At 40.8% G+C, this 16117-nt stretch overlaps 1 protein-coding gene across 1 annotated transcript in view; it reads left to right on the top strand.

Moving 5' to 3' along the window:
- Window positions 1-4632, top strand: part of LOC147897264 (UBX domain-containing protein) — a 35445-nt gene extending 30813 nt beyond the window's left edge. The window contains exon 10 of the mRNA XM_087380670.1: window positions 3942-4632. Coding sequence (XP_087236796.1) covers window positions 3942-4112 — 171 coding nt within the window. The 3' untranslated portion in view covers window positions 4113-4632. The remainder of the gene's footprint in view (window positions 1-3941) is intronic.
- The last annotated feature ends 11485 nt before the right edge of the window (window positions 4633-16117 follow it).

Below are 16117 nucleotides of genomic sequence, written 5' to 3'. Positions count from 1 at the left end.
GTAGCTTTAGTTATTGGCACTTAGGTCACCTAGTACTTTTAGTGTCTTATGACACCTAGTACAGTGACCACTAGGACACTAGGTCCTAGGGTTCTCTTTTCTAGTACTTTGTACTTTCATTTTCATTCTTCTAGTTGATGTGACGGCCTCTACTTCTTGCTCTACTCTTGTGCATCCTTTTGCTTCCGTGAGCCTACATAGAAGTCACCTATTTCATGCCACCAAGACTAGATCATTGTTGAGGATGCTTTTTTTTGGCAGTGATTGGATCTTTGTTGAGCATGAGCATGTTCATGGATCCATCATTTTGATCCACCATCCACGATTTCATGGCATCCTCCTTGTCGCCATAAGCACGCGGCGTGAATTGCTGGCGGCCGACCTATGTGCTTCCTGCGACGACAACCTTGCAAGGGGCTGCTGCCCCGCATTGTCTTTGGAGGGCACCTGTCCCACGTTGGCCTTGAGGCTGCCCATGACGAGTCTGCTATCTGAAATGGGGGGCCTAGGGAGGCTCTCGACCTGAAACAGAGGGCCAAACACACACACACACACACACACACGCACGCACACCCCTTTTTTTTTGGGTGGAATCTTTCAGTCATTATAGTACAAAGAAGCTATCCCATAAAGAGAGAGCTATAATACATCAAGAGAAAATCTCACTGTAGGACAAATATACATTATGATCAATGACACGAGATTGCAAGCAATCAAAAAGCGATTGCTGCAAAGAGTGTCGGAAGAAAGAGAAAGTAGAAAAAGTAGGATCACTGAAGACCCTATGATTGCGATCCTTTCATAGAGTCCAGAGTGCCTAGTATCGTACCCAAACAAAAAAGAAATCAAACTCCTGTCTGGGTGGATGTAGACCAAAAAGCCAGAAGAACTTTCCAAAAGTAGTCTGAGGAAACCGAGCTCTCAAAAACTGCCCAAGGAAGTCCAAAAAAGCACGAGAGGAAGGACAATGCCTTTTCAGCCGGCTCCTCCATTGCATCTGCAGGATCGTCTTAAGGACTGGACACTTTCTTCTGTGGGATTGTCATGCTGTCGTCTCAAGTTTACACGTATTACTGTCTCTTCTCTTTATAAAGTTCTACTTCCTCCACCATATCTCTCTCACAGGGCGAATCAGCTTTGGCATCTTGATTGTCGCGTGAAATGGTGGCGGAAAAGTTTGAGACGGATTTGGCATTCTAAGATTCCTCTCTGTTAGCAGGTTTTCTTGTGGAGAGCTTTAGTGGGTGTTCTTCCTCATGGACAGCTTTTGGCATGCCGACTTATTGCTTCATCTATTTGTCAGAGATGTCTGGCTCTGAGAGAGACTGTGCCTCATCTCACACACACACACACACGCACAGAGAGAGAGAGAGAGAGAGGGGGGGGGGGGGGGGAGGGAGAAGGAGAGCAAGGGAGGGATATGAACGTCCTCAGGAGGCCTCGCGGGCTTATGGAACAAAGTACATCAAGAGAAAATAACTCATACAAGCCTTGAAGGGTTGAAGCAAAGGGCGCACTAAGGCCCTTGCTGAGTGCTATACTAAGCTCAAGAGCTCAAGAGATCAAACACAACTCAGATACAAACTGAAAGATGAGACTCAACCCGGCACTGTAGTGGCTCTCTGGTGGGCTGCGAGGATATCCCGGATCTATGTCTGTCGAGCTGTCTCGCGCGAGAGAGAGAGAGAGACTGGTGGGGGGAGGGAGAGGGAGTCATTGGTGCTTCAAGAGATTGGAGGAAATTGGGTTCACAAGGCTTACAAAAAGAGGAGAAGTACATTTGTGGGGTTGGGTTCATAGGAATGTGTGTAGTAACAACAAGAAGAAGAAGAGACACAGAAGTTTTAAAAGAACGTTGTGATGCCAAGAATCTGCAAAATGCTACACAGCAAGAGAATATGACAAGATTCTAAGAAAGTGAAGGAGTGGATTGGCGAACAACATATCTATGTGTGTGTTAGAGAGAGAGAGAGAGAGAGAGAGAGAGAGAGAGAGAGAGAGAGGTTATTCTTCACCAATTTGTCAGCTGATTGGACTGATGTAGTGGATTGCCAATTTCTCAAAGAGAAGTCAAGGTCTGGATATACCTACAATGCTTAACGTCAATGTGAATTTTGGTACCGTAAGTGTGGACAAACTTAAGTGTTGAAGCTCCCAAATGATACACCAACTAAGAGTACATGGTTACAATTCTCAGATACAGACATGAGAATGAACATTGATTGTCAGATGTTGTGGTTGAGTGACTCAAGAGTGTAGAGGTAGGTTAAGAAGACTTGCGATGGAAAAGGAATGCACAAGGGAATAGACTCACTTACAACATATGTGGCCTTCAAAAGACTGCTCCCTGGGGCATGCCTAGGGCTCACTAAGTTGCAGCACATGTGGCCTTCAAAAGACTGCTCCCTGGGGCATGCCTGGGGCTCCTTATACCAAGCCCATATTGTGTGTCGTCCATGCATGGACCAAACTCCATCTGCTGCAGGCCCATTCACAAGTTCTTCTTAAGCATTGCTTGAGCTGCTTCTCTATGCCAGCACACCCTGTGGCAGCAGGACCTTCTGAAATGAAGCTTCAACAGCAGGAGTTGCGAAACGACTCAGCTCGAAGGAGAGGTTTAAGGAGCTTGGTTGCAATGAAGAGCAGCAGAGGTGGTGTGGCTTGCACGCCCCCATTTCATCTACTGGTGATTTTCTGATATAAATGAAGAAAAGAACACAGTAAAACCTTGACTATTATGTACTGAAAAGCTTGCGGTTGTGTGCCAAGACCTTTGTTGCCTCCTGGCTGGTATACTTTTTTCTTCTTGAAATTCCACGTTTCTAATCAAATCTTGCCTTTCATAACCTGGGAGTCCCTTTTGTTTGTGCCTCCAAAGCATGTGATGATTGCTATCTTGCCTTACCACGTTGCATAGTCATCTGATTTTGGATGTAAGCATGGGAATGAAGATATACGAAGGATCACATCCATTTAACCTTGGGGCCTCTTACGATTTTCGTAGCAGTCAAAGAGTCTGTACATTGAGTCTCTGTAAGAGTTAAAATTTCTGTAACACCATACTTTTCTTCCTTAACTTCCTGGCGGGTTTTGTGTATATGGTTGTCTTTTTGTGTCGTAGTAAATCCTTTCTTAGACTGGACTAAATTGTGTTGTCTGAGGAATGAAAAGTCAATGTCGTGAAAATGCATATTTGACATGCAAATTAACCCAATTGTAATAGCTTTAGCAGTGATGAATGCTGCACCACTTAAACATGTTTCTTCCATGCAGCTGAATCGCTCGTTAACATACTGCTTCCTCAGTTTTTCTCAACTCTTGAATGTCAAAGAAAGAAACAATAATACGAGTATCAGAAAAAGGAACCAGAGTAAGATTTCAAAATATAATTAATCCATGGTATTCTTGTTTGAAAGACATTCATTGCTCCAATCTCATAGCATCCCGTTTGTATATTTCATTGGGAGTATTGGATGCTTTTTTGTGCAGGGTTTCCTTCGAATGCATTGTAAATGTCCTATCCAACCTGTTTGCACATTCTATTGCTGAAGTAATTCTAAAGAACTACAATAAATTTTGTTAAATCAATCAAGGAGAATTATGATACATTATTCTAACGATGCAATGGCATTTAGATTTAATAGACTTGGAAAGGGCATAGTATAGGAGCTGTGGCAACATTTAGGTTTCTAGCAATGCCCATATCATGATTCTTAAGTACTCTTTCATTGTCTCCCACATCCTCTCTTCTGCCATCTTCCTCTTGTGCTGCCTGTACACATGCATTAGAATATATTCTCCGAGATTCACTTGTGTGCATCATTCTGTTTATTTGTTCCTGACGTTTGAAACAATTTCTTCCATGTACTGAACTTTTTCATGGTATTCTGAGGATCTCTCTACATGCTTAACACTTTGTCTATGGATTCTGTACTGTGCAGTTGCTTTGGTCCTTCTGCCAGGCTCAAGTTAAGGAAGCAGCAGATGGGAGATCATTTCGCCTGACACACACCATTCCAGGGATAGTAGGAGGAGTGCTGGATTATCAGACAGAGGCTAGCATTGGTGATGCAGGGCTTGCGAACTCCATGCTGGCTATGACTTGGGACTAAAGATAACGAAGTAACTGAATGGGTTCATTTACTTTTGATTCTGCAAGAAGAATCAATGAAGGACACCGTGCATTGGAAATTGTATCATAAATGTGATATCATTGCCCTAGGTGTCGCACTGTTCAGAATGGTGAAGCACCGCTGTTTTCCTCCTCTTTTGGGTGACCGCTTTTGTCCCATTATTACTGGCATTAATTCTTGAATGACAATTGCGGCCACTGGTATTCGTTTAAAGAGTCATTGCTCATAACTTGCTGAATTCAAATATTTTCAGGTGAGAGTGCTTTTCTAAGTAATCTTGTTCTCAAAAGATCACTTCTATAGCTCACTAGATTTTGGCATGGTTCTCAGTACATGCCAAGAAGTTCAGCAGGTGCTTAAGAGGGAACCATTTTTTTCTTTGCTAGTATCATGTAGTTTGGCAAATGTAGACACTGGAAGGTTTTATTCTGGAATTGCCAAGCTATAGTCAGATAGAGGAAGCTGAGGATCCCCCTTCGGATTTGTAGCAGGCACTTAACGTTTAGGATGATGAAGTGACAATTGCGCTTTGATTCACCTCCTTCACTTTGCTTCTCCTTGGGAATCATCATTCTGCAAGAAAATGGGATTGTGCGCTTGGCTTTTTGATCCCGAGGACAGCTCCATAAGGCTTTGTCATGTTCCGAGTTTTGCTATTTGGGCAATCGTAATGCATCTCTACATGCACCTCTACATGCACATAGAGATATATGAAATGAGCTTGAAATTATAAGGACTAGCAGAGGATGTAAAAACTTAGAAGTTTGCTTAATAACACAGATATAAGTTTAAAGCTCTTAGGGTGGTAATTCTCAGTTAGGAGCTTGCGTAGTTACACGCACTCATTTAGTTTAAGAGCTTTTATTGTGGTAATATGAATAAGGTTTGTTTAGTTACAGGGACTTCAGTTTAGTCATTTAGTAGGATGAAGTCGTTATATGGTATGAAAGTTCAATGGGAGATGTCTTCTTTGTGTGGAAATTATGTGAACTCAATGGCTATAGAAAAGGATATATTCAAATGATTTTTTGAAGGATATAAGTAACCCCCCTCTCTGTGCGCCCACAAAGTTCTCTTGTTCAACGAAGGGAAGTGGTGAACCTTCACTCTCATACCACTGCTTCACTCTCATACCACTGAAATCGGACCAAAAACCCTAAACGAATCTGTGTTCAGCTTTGAAACCTTTAAACGAATTGGTGATCCGCCTTGAAACCCTAAAATGAATTAGTGATAAGTCTTGAAACCCTAAAAATGAATCACTCGTGGGAGAAACACAGCTTGGATCTATGACTCACAGCAGATAATCACCAAGATAGATTTTAAATTTCATACATAATAGGGGAAAACATCTGATAGCTTTTATCTGACGAGGAGCAGCAATAGATTTGTTTTGGGAATCAAAACAAAGTGAGAGGGAGAGAGAGAACAGAGAACACAAACACTAGGGCTTGGAAATAAGGGTTGGACCCCCTTCGAGGGTCTTTATTAGAATAGAATAAATCTTCTTGGTGCTTTTTGGATTTGTGGGACTTGCTTTTTGACACTTGCTCCATCATTTGTGGGTCTTCTTGCACAATCACTAACACTTCATCTTCCTTGTAGATAACATCAACAATTCTGTAATAAGATGGGCTGCTTCTTCCAAGAGCTTTGTATTCCCCTCGACTTCTTTGGCTACAACTCCACCTTTAATTCCCAAATAAGAGAAAGAAACACTTGGTCAATGATCACTTGTACCGATACTTGAGCGCATCAAGCTCTAAAGGCTTCTCATTTATGAGTAGTGTTTCCTTGAAACAAATTCAAGAAAACAATCCACTATTCTGCTTGCATTGCCATACAAAGGTTAGATCGCCATAGGCAAACTTTATCAACACGAAAATGATATACATATTTCTTGGAGCCTTTCTTTGACTTTTTCATGAGAGAACCTTCGAGTCTTTTCTCATGAAGTGATTTGCATATTTACTATTATTGTTTCTTTTGTCTTCTTTTCTTGAGAGACCCCTCGAGTCTTCTCTCATGAAGTAATTTGCACATTTACTGTTACTGTTTCCAAGTAGTGTGAACCTCTTCTTGGGATTGCTTTAGAAAGAACTATTTGGAAATAGATTCCATTCACTGCACAAGTGCTCCCAATTCTCAAGGTCTTCTACCAAGCACTCACCTAATACCGTGCTAGTCAGATATAAACGTGGAGGGCTCTCAAACTCTCCAAAAGAACATATATATGAGAGGTAAACTGTAAAACAACCATTTTTCCCATAATAATCCACGAGAAACCCCAATGGAAACTATTGGATAATAGAATCCTGAAGTAAATACTGGGTCAATAATGACCATAAAATGTTGCCATATTGATGGCTAATACTTGAGCATGTAAATGCTTCATAACAAGTAAACAACAAAATTGAATATCATAATTGCAAACCTCTGGAATGAGATAGTTGGAAACATATAACCGTGTCATTAATGGAATAAAACCATATTCATGACTTCAACTTGGAACGTACTACCCTCAAGTGGGTCTTGTCCTGAAATCTCCAAGGTACTTGATGTCTCTCGTATGTGAACTTGTCTTGAAATCTCCAAGGTTCTTGTTCTCTCTTGTAGAGAACTCTTCGAGCTATGCTTGAATCATATAAATTGGGGCTTTGCAGTTAATTGAGAGACCTTTTTTTTTGGGGCACTTAATAGGACCACGAATCATATAAGGTCCAACTGTGTATTTCTCAATATCCACAAAAGATATCCATATTCCTTTGCACTGAGAGACTACAAGTCTATAACCTTGATTGAATGGCAGAAACTAATCATAACTTAGATCTTCCAAGGCTTGAGATAATATAACTCAGAATAAATACCTGTGTGAAAACTGATTTCACACCTTCTTAATTGAAGCCTTGGCCTTGCCATAAAATTTTTCCTGAAATAAACAAAGAGAAAAAACACACTTCTTTTCTTTGTATTGTACTACAAGGGCTAGATCTCAATCTTAATAAACATGAAAGGAAATACTAGGCTTTATATGTTTAGCATCATCTTTGAAAACACTCATCCAATGGCAAGCTGGCATACTTTTGGTTTCTTTTCACTTCCGCTCAGGATCTTTGAAGGAAAAAGTAAGATCTTGCATGAGTGACCATAGAAAAGTTTGGATCTGTATCCCATAGCATGAAGAAAAAGTTCATCCTTGGTTGATGATTGCCCTGTATATCTATTTATCACAATAATTGAGCATAATATGCTCTATGTTTCTTTTGTTTCCCTAGATAACAAAAGGGGGAAACGAATGAAAAATGTTCGGGTCAGTCCCATCCAAGACTTCTTTAAAACCATAGTACTGTATAGCTTTGATATCTATATTTCTAGATCAAATGATATATCAATAGCATTGGAACTTGACTCTACAGGCACCACGATTGCATTACTCAGCTGCCTTGAGATTGGAAAGGATCTAGAGTCACAACTCATGCCTTCTAGGGTGTACTCAAGAGTCGAAATAGATCAATGATGGACTTGCTTTGAAGCTTGATGGGCCTCTCTCTCCTTCAATAAGATTGCAGAATCAACAACTTAATCTATCCGTGCAAATTAGTCGCTCTTCCACAAAGTTCTCTTGTTCTTGGATAGTCACCACCAAGGGCAGTGGTGAACCTTTGCTCTCATACCATTGAAACTGGAGTAGAAACCTTAAAACAAATCTGTATTTAGCTTTGAAACCCTAAAATTGGTGATTAGCCTTAAAACCCTAAAATGAATTGGTGATCAGCTTTGAAACCCTAAAAATGAATCACTCATGGTAGAAACGCAGCTTGAATCTCCGATTCATAGACATAATATAATCATCAAGATAGATTTTAAATTTCATAGATTACAGGGGAAACAACATCTGATAGCTACATTTGACGAGGTGCAGCAACAAATTTCTTTTGGGAATTAAAGCGAACTAAGAGAGGGAGAGAAAGAATAGAGAATACACATACTAGGGCCCATAAATAAGGGTGGGACCCCCCCGAAGGACTTTATTGCAATAGAATAAACTTTGTACAACTGGTTCATAAAAGAGCTTTAGGTTGAGTCCAACTCTTGAATGATTCTAGGAGCAATGCGGCTCTTCTTTTATAGACTTGGCCTATCAAAAAGCTAGACCTGCTTTTCTAAAGCTATTTTTACAAAAGCTGAGCTTTCCTACTTTTAGCCCACTTTGGGGCAACTTTCTTGCTCTTTTTAGAACCCTGCGGGGCCCTTCTTAATGGCACCATCTTCTTGATGCTCCATCATTTGTGGGCCTTCTTGCACTGTTCCAAGTCCTACACAATCACCAACTCTTTAACCCATTAAAGGTTAGCAAAACTGCGGGCCCTTCTTAATGGCACCATATTCTTGATGCTCCATCATTTGTGGGCCTTCTTGCACTGTTCCAAGTCCTACACAATCACCAACTCTTTAACCCATTAAAGGTTAGCAAAATGCATGCATTTCTAGTTCTTGGACTAATCCTAGTCCCTTGTGGGAGTCCCCACAATTCTCTTTTACCAATGCAAAGCAAAAGTAAAAACAATAAAACTTATTCTAATTAACCAAAGTCAAGTTTCTTAGATCGTAGTCAATCTGATAAAGACTCCTCTTTATTTCATGGGAGGAATACCAATTGGTAAATCCCAACCCAACCCCCTACCCTCCCCCCTCCCCCCAAAAAAAGAAAAGCTACCAGGATTGTGGTTATCAAAGCAGGAAAGAAAGAGCAAGCTTCATGGCTTATTCTCGTCATTTGATCCTCGCTATCGGGTGACTTGTTGGTATTCTAATCGGTAGGGAGAGGACATACTTTATTGGAAGTAGGCACACAGTTCAAAATGCCAAGTAGAGAATATCTACTCTAAACATCTACTTGTTTTCAGTACATTTGCTCATAATTACATGGTGGCACTTTGTCTCCATATGCAATGGAGGAATAGTTGAGATATTTGTATTTGCCCTCCCTCGCCCCGGCATTATCATCCTTGTGAAACCCGATCTTCATTCACATCTCCATGTCTCCCTCCCTCCCCCCTATAGGCCATGATTGGCCTCCGTAGATGTTATCATCATCATTGCCATCTGTCTCTCATTGCACGCTTGCATTAATGCTTGTGCTCCATGGTTATCTCATCTCTTCTACCAAATTAGGGGAAGGATTGATCCTTGATCTTGATTCATAGAGTAAAGTGTGTTCTTCATATTATGACCGGTGATCGACAAATTTGAGTTTGTTTTTTTGGTAGGACCTTTTGCCAATGAATTTCTACCAAGGACCATTTCAAATAGCCACCACCTCACCAAGACGTTTGGATTATTGTGATAACAAAGGGGGTAGGAGTTCATACTTGGGAGTTGATGCTTAGAGATGGAGGCATCCAAATTCCTTCTGCAAAACTAAAAAACAGGAGGCCATGGAAAAATCCGCTAGTTGTTATGGAGTCACGATGTTAGTAATTGGTAGTATTGAAAAATATTGTGAGAGCTTCATGCTCGGTGGTGCTATAGTTGGATGTTAGGTATATTGGCCTAATAAATAAAGTGGTCTAGTGGACATCTAGTTATGTGATAATAATTCCAATGGCATAACCAGATGCATCCACATGTACATGAGAGATGGTGTCTTTTCTGTGCTATCATAGGATTGGTGTTGTGGTTGCTTGCTCCAAATCATTGTAGGCTAAGCTTGAGTCTTGGCCCATTGGAACTTGGTCTTCTTATTGGAAAGCTCATATGGTGGTGTAGCTATTCGAGTAGAATCTTTGGTGTAGAGGCTGATAATATCAATAAGCAAGTAGAGCTAGTCTAGGTTGCTTGACTTGGGCTTTGATCTTGGAATGCTCGAACATTATTCCTTATCAGGATAAGATCATCCATGCACAAATGGTTTGTTTTGGCACCACGAGTACAAAAAACAAGCAATCACTTCTTTTAATGGCATAGATGAACCTGGCTTTGGTCAATTGATCTAGCTTGGCATTGATGTACTTGGCATAGGTTGGATTCATATGATATCATTGTTAGGGATCAAGGGAATATGATGTTGTCAAATCTTGAGGGGCATACCTCAGGGATCTTGTGAAGGCCATTGTGCCTTAACCCCGGTTATGTACAATACTCAAGCACATATATATATGGATGACATAGAAGATTAGGGTGTTTTGCAGCCACCAAAAACTTGTGTGGCTCTCTTCTGGCTCTCTCTCTCTCTCATCCTCTTTTGTTTCGCTTCCGTTGAGCACTCTCAATTGGATTCAGAGCTCGGGTGGTCTATCTGATGCTTGTGGGTGGTCTAGTTAAGCCCGTGTGTGAGCTTGGAGCGTGAAGTTTGCTACTACAGCTCTGTGGGAGGAAGGAGAAGCTTTGTGGGTGGCTTTACATGCATCTTGGTGTGAAAATTGAAAAGAGTGGTACTGGAACCTTGTAGAAGTCTCTAGGTGGTTTGGCAAAACCTCTGAGTGGTCTTCAAGAGCCTGGAGTGGTTTTTTGGAAGCAAAGAAGCAAGGAGATGTTTTTCTCTGTGTGAGTGATGATTTTTGCTCAAGCTCATGTCATGGGTACTGTGGGTGCTGCCATTCCCTATTTTTGGACTATCTGGCTCACCTTGTGAGCTCAAAATCCAATTTGTTTTTCTTCTTGAGCCTCTGGCAATCCCCACTATGAAATATCTCGTGAGTTTCCATTGCCTTCCAAAGCTCTTCCAAGCCTCCATCTAGCTTTTGGGAAGCTCGAGAGAACTAGCAGGAGCAAGAAAGCCCTAGTGGAAGTAATCATTTCGCATTCTTTGAGCTCTTGTAAGCTATGTATGCCTGTGACTCGAATATACTACCACAAACCACCAATTTCTATTCCGTCTATTTCAGTGGATTTGGGGTGGGCCAGATGTTGCCTGTGAAATTTTGGGGCAATTCGGTGAAGCATTCGGGGAGCGTTATTTTACCTAAGGTTAAATTCCAAGGTAAAATTTCAAGGGTTTAGCTCCCCGTTTCGCATCTGTTGGTTGGGATTTTGGAGTTCTAGTAGAAGAGAGATATTCACAGATTGTCTTGCTAAGTCCGAAATAGTGATGCCCATGTTTGAGGCATTTCAGGTTCTATTTTCAGCAGCAATGATCATTACCGTGAGGCCATGATTTTTGGGACATACCTTATGTAGATCACTCTTGTTGCCATTTGAACCATGTGCGCTCATTTGTGGTGTGCATTGGGTTGCAGTGGATGCTTTATAAGCCATTTAGATGCATTGCGATCCTCGTTGGATGCACTGATAGGCACAGATTGCCTTGTGGGATGCTTTATTGATGGATGTTTAGCACACAGATGCTATTTTATGCTAAGGGACAGCTTTGACACATTGCAGTTGATGCATTGATAGTGCTATGCTCTCTTGGGTGAGACAATATTGATGCTTATGCCCATGGACTGTGTTTATGCTTGAGGCATTGGCTCTTATTGGCATTGGGTTTGCCATTGTTTTGTCATTATAGGTTGACATTTTCTTTTGGGCCAGATTTGCTCATATGGATGCATAGTATATGTACACGAGTTAGTTACATTTTGATGCTTTGAGCCTTTGAGGTTTGGTGATATTTATTCCATTGTGGCATACATATTTGGGTGCATCTGGTATTTGGTGTGATTCTTTCTTTCAAGCACTAGCATTTGGGATTTTGCTTTATTTGCATTAGGGCATTCTCTTCCATGTCTGAAAATGATTTTTTTAGCATTCAAAAGTTTGATGGGACAAAATTTTTGTGTGGAAAGAAGAGATAAGGGATGTGCTTATTCAAAAAAAGCAGATTAAACCCTTGGAAAGGATTGTAGCTAAGGCTACAACTATGTCTAAGGATGATTGGAATGAGTTGGATGCATTAGCAAAGTCTACTGTTAGAATTCATCTTGCAGCGTCAGTTTATTTCATAGTAGTAAATGAGTAGACTACAGAAGATTTGTGGAAGAAATTATGTGCCACTGATGAGAAGGAAATTGCCTCTAACAAAGTTTACCTCATGAAGAGGTTGTTTGAGCTACAGATGAAGGAAGGGGTCTCCATTACGTCTCACTTGAATGAATTCAATATTATTTTCACCCAGCTTCAACTCGGAAGCTGAATTTTGATGCAGAGACTAAGGCAATATTCCTATTGTGTTCATTGCCATCCTCATGCAATACCTTCCGTACAGCTGTCTGTAACTCTACATCTAGTGGAGTACTAAAGTTTGAGGATGTTGTGGGTAGCTTGTTGGCCAAGGAGATTAGACAGAATTCTATGGAGGCAACAAGCATGATGCAGCCTTAAATGTGCAAAGGGGCAGATCACAATTTAGGGAAAAGTCTCAAGAAAGAGGGAAGTCTCGTAGTAAATCCAGGGTACACAACATTGAGTGTTACCATTGTGGCAAGAAGGGCCACTTGAAAAAGGATTGCTACAAGCTGAAAAGAGGGCAAAAGGATAAGAAAAAGAATGCAAATTGGGGTGCAAATAAGAAGGAAGAGAGTCCAAGGGAGGAAAAAGGAAAAGTGAAGATCAAGGAAATCAATATAGTCACTGTTTGATAGTGACAATGACATTCTCTTCATGTCTACTCTACCTACAGAGTTGCTTATCACTTCAGATGATGCATATTCCCAGGATTGGATTTTGGATTTTGGTGCTTCATTCCATGTTACTCCCCATAGGGAATGGTTCTCTACTTATGACAGTATGACAGTGGAAAGACAAGTTGGGTGCATCTAGGAAATAACTATGCATGTGACATAGTGAGAGCAGGAGACATAAAGTTTTGTTTTGCAAATGGGTCAGCATTTGTTTTGAAAAATGTGAGACATGTACCTAAGTTGACCAAGAATCCCATTTCAGCAGGTCAACTACATGCTGCTGGCTTTCAGACACCCTTTGGCTTTCAGAGTTGGAAAATTTAGAAGGGCTCTATGCTTTTAGTCAAGGGTGCCAAGTGTGAAACTCTGTATCCCTTACATGTATCAAGGGTGTCTAATCACATTTTTGCAAAATAACCAAGCAGCCAAGTACTTCTTTGTGGCATTGTCGGTTGGGGCACATGAGTTAGAATGGAATGAAACTCTTATGCCGTTTGGGTTATGTACCACATTTGAGCTTTTTTGATTTTGAATTTTGTGAGCACTCTCTATGGGAAGTAGAATAAATCAGCCCATAAAAGATGGGGAAAGAAAGAGCTTGAAAGCCTTGATTTGGTGCATTTAAATGTATGCGGTCCCACGGTCCCATGCCCACACGGGGAGAGATGGGCTATCGTCTCTAGGCGGTGAAAATGGAGAGATGGGCTATCATCTCTAGGATCCAGAAGCAAAGAAGATCATACAAAGCCACGATGTGGTCTTCAACGAGAAGAAAATAAATGACACCCATGAGGTATGTGGAAATGAGGAGAATCACTTTCGAGGATGTAAATCCACCTGCATATCTTGATAGACAACAAGTTGTCCATGCACCGAATGTGTAGGAAATGGTGCCACTAGGTACTCCCACAGGTACATAATCAAGGGCAGATGATGGATCATCTATTGGTGGAAATGATGAGCCAAATGTGGTTGATATGCAGGCGGGGCAACAAGCTGCAATGCTCTTGAGAAGATCAGCTAGAGTGTGTACACTGCCTGAGAGATTTGTTCCAGGGGCAAACTTTGTGATGCTTATTATTGATTGTGGGGAGCCTTCTTATTGGTGAGATCAGCTCCAAGGACTCCCAAAATCTCTCTGCCATCAATTTGCAGTAGCCAATACAAGGGCTTAGGGAAAATTGCAACAAGCAGTTGACCCCCCTAGATCAATTTGCAACAAGATTTTGGCTCCCTGGATCAAGTCGTAGTAGACCTAGAGCACATGGGAGGGTTAAAAACCCTAATCATAGTAGAGGGACCTGTACTCTGATGGCTGGAACACAAATCATAGTAAGCTCTGTCTCTTTCATATGCTCACACAGCTTGCTCTATCTCTTTCATATGCTCACACGTGCAAATGGATGAGTATTTGGATGCTAGAATATATTGCAATTCAGCGTGGGATGTGGGGGAGAAGTAGAAGGAATTCGCAGCAAAAGAAGAGAGCTAGGGAAGAAGAGTGGAAGACAATACACACACTAGGGGCAAGAAATAAGGGTTGGTCCCCCTTGGAAGGCCTGTACAACTAGCTCTGAGAAGAGCATGAAGTTGAGTTTTTCACCAAGAATGTTAAGCACTCAGAATTTTGTCAACATGTCCATCAGTATTAGTATGCTAGCAAGCATTGGTACAAGTAGCAATATTACCATCGATATTGCATCTATCTCTAAAGATTTAGAGTTAGTGATTGACACAAAATATCGACACTAATACCAATACAAAGTATCAATATTTCTTAGGTCACTCATTCTTCAAGATTGTCTTTGTCTCTCTCCTTAACCTCTTGCCTCTCCACCCCTCAATCCCCCTTTCCCTCTCACATCCATCATCTCTCACACCCTCTTGCTACTCGGAGCTACCTTTTGGAAGTAGATTAAAGCTCTCCTTCCAATAAGGAGCTTGTGGAGCTAGAGGGATATAAAGCAAGATTTTTGTGATTTCCTCTAATCAGGTTGGTTCTTTCTCCCACACCTCTTTCACTGTGTTTTCAACTTTTTGTAGCTTTGTGAACATGATTTTCAATTGTGAATACATATGTTTAAGTGATTGAAAGCAAAACATCCATTGGTTTCTAATACATATGTTTTCTTATTTTAGGGTCTAAGGTGTGTTATCTTTCCCCCCAATGAATCTAGGAGCCCTGCGGCCCTTCTTTTGTATACTTGGCCTAACAAAAAGCTAGACCTGCTTTCTAAAAGCTACTTTTTACAAAAGCTAGGCTTTCTTGCTTTTAGCCCACCTTGGGGGAACTTTTATGCTGTTTTTAGAACTTTATGGGTCCCTCATTAATGGCGCCATTTTCTTAGTGGTTTTTGGCCTTGTGGGAAGTGCCTTTTAGCAATTACTCCATCATTTGTGATCCCTTTTGCACTCTTCCAAGTCTTACATAAACACAAACACTTTAAACCATTAAAATTTAGCAAAATGCATGCATTCCTAGCTCTTTGACTAATCCTAGTCCCTTGTGGGCATTCCCACAATCTTCTTTTACCAATGCAAAGCAAAAGTAAAAAATACTAAAACTTATTCTAGTTGACCAAAGTCATTATTCTTTGACCAAAGTCAATTCTAATAAAGATTACAATTTATTTCTTAGGAGAAGCACCAAATGGTGACATTCCCTTGGCTTCTAATCGGTTGCCCTCAAGTGGAAAGCTTCTTGATACAATTGCAAAACTTGAAGGTATTCTGTAAAGATACCCACGTGGCATTGAGTGCCAAATAGTTCTTAAGGTATCTGCGAATGACCTTGCCTTTGGGCCCTTTCTTTTCTGTGTGATATATAATCTATTTTTTTTGGAGGACCTCCTCCATCTCTTCCACTTTAGGTGGATCTTCTTGAACTGGTTCTATGGGCTTTGGTCCGTGATACTTTTTAGAAGACTCAAATGAAAAGGATTGAAGTCTTGAGTAACTCTAGTCGATATGCAGCTTCTTTTATTAGCTCAATAACCCAAAAAGGACCTTAATATCTAGGAGACAGCTTTGGGTATACTTTTTAATTTTCCTTTCATCTTTTTGAGGCATTCTTTTTCAAACTTAACTAGCATCCAGTCTCCTTCTTTGAGATTCATCTCCTTCCGGTGCTTATTTGTAGCCTTCTTTTATTTTTTTTGAAGATCTTTCAATTGCTATCCGAACCTAGGAAAAGACTGTATCCAAGTTTTAAACATACTGATTAGCTACAAATATCTCATCTTTTTTCTGAGAATAGGTGGCAAAATCACCTTTCTATAGATGACTTCAAATGGGGCTTCTCGTGTGGAGTTGTGAATAGTGTTGCAAATTCCATAAGAGGAAGATACTTTTCCCATTTGGTTT

This window comes from Dipteris shenzhenensis, chromosome 10 (assembly GCF_047967505.1).
Source record: "Dipteris shenzhenensis isolate YYH24624 ecotype China chromosome 10, Dip_SZ_1.0, whole genome shotgun sequence".
Taxonomy (NCBI): domain Eukaryota; kingdom Viridiplantae; phylum Streptophyta; class Polypodiopsida; order Gleicheniales; family Dipteridaceae; genus Dipteris; species Dipteris shenzhenensis.
This window is presented reverse-complemented; position numbering and strand designations above follow the sequence as displayed.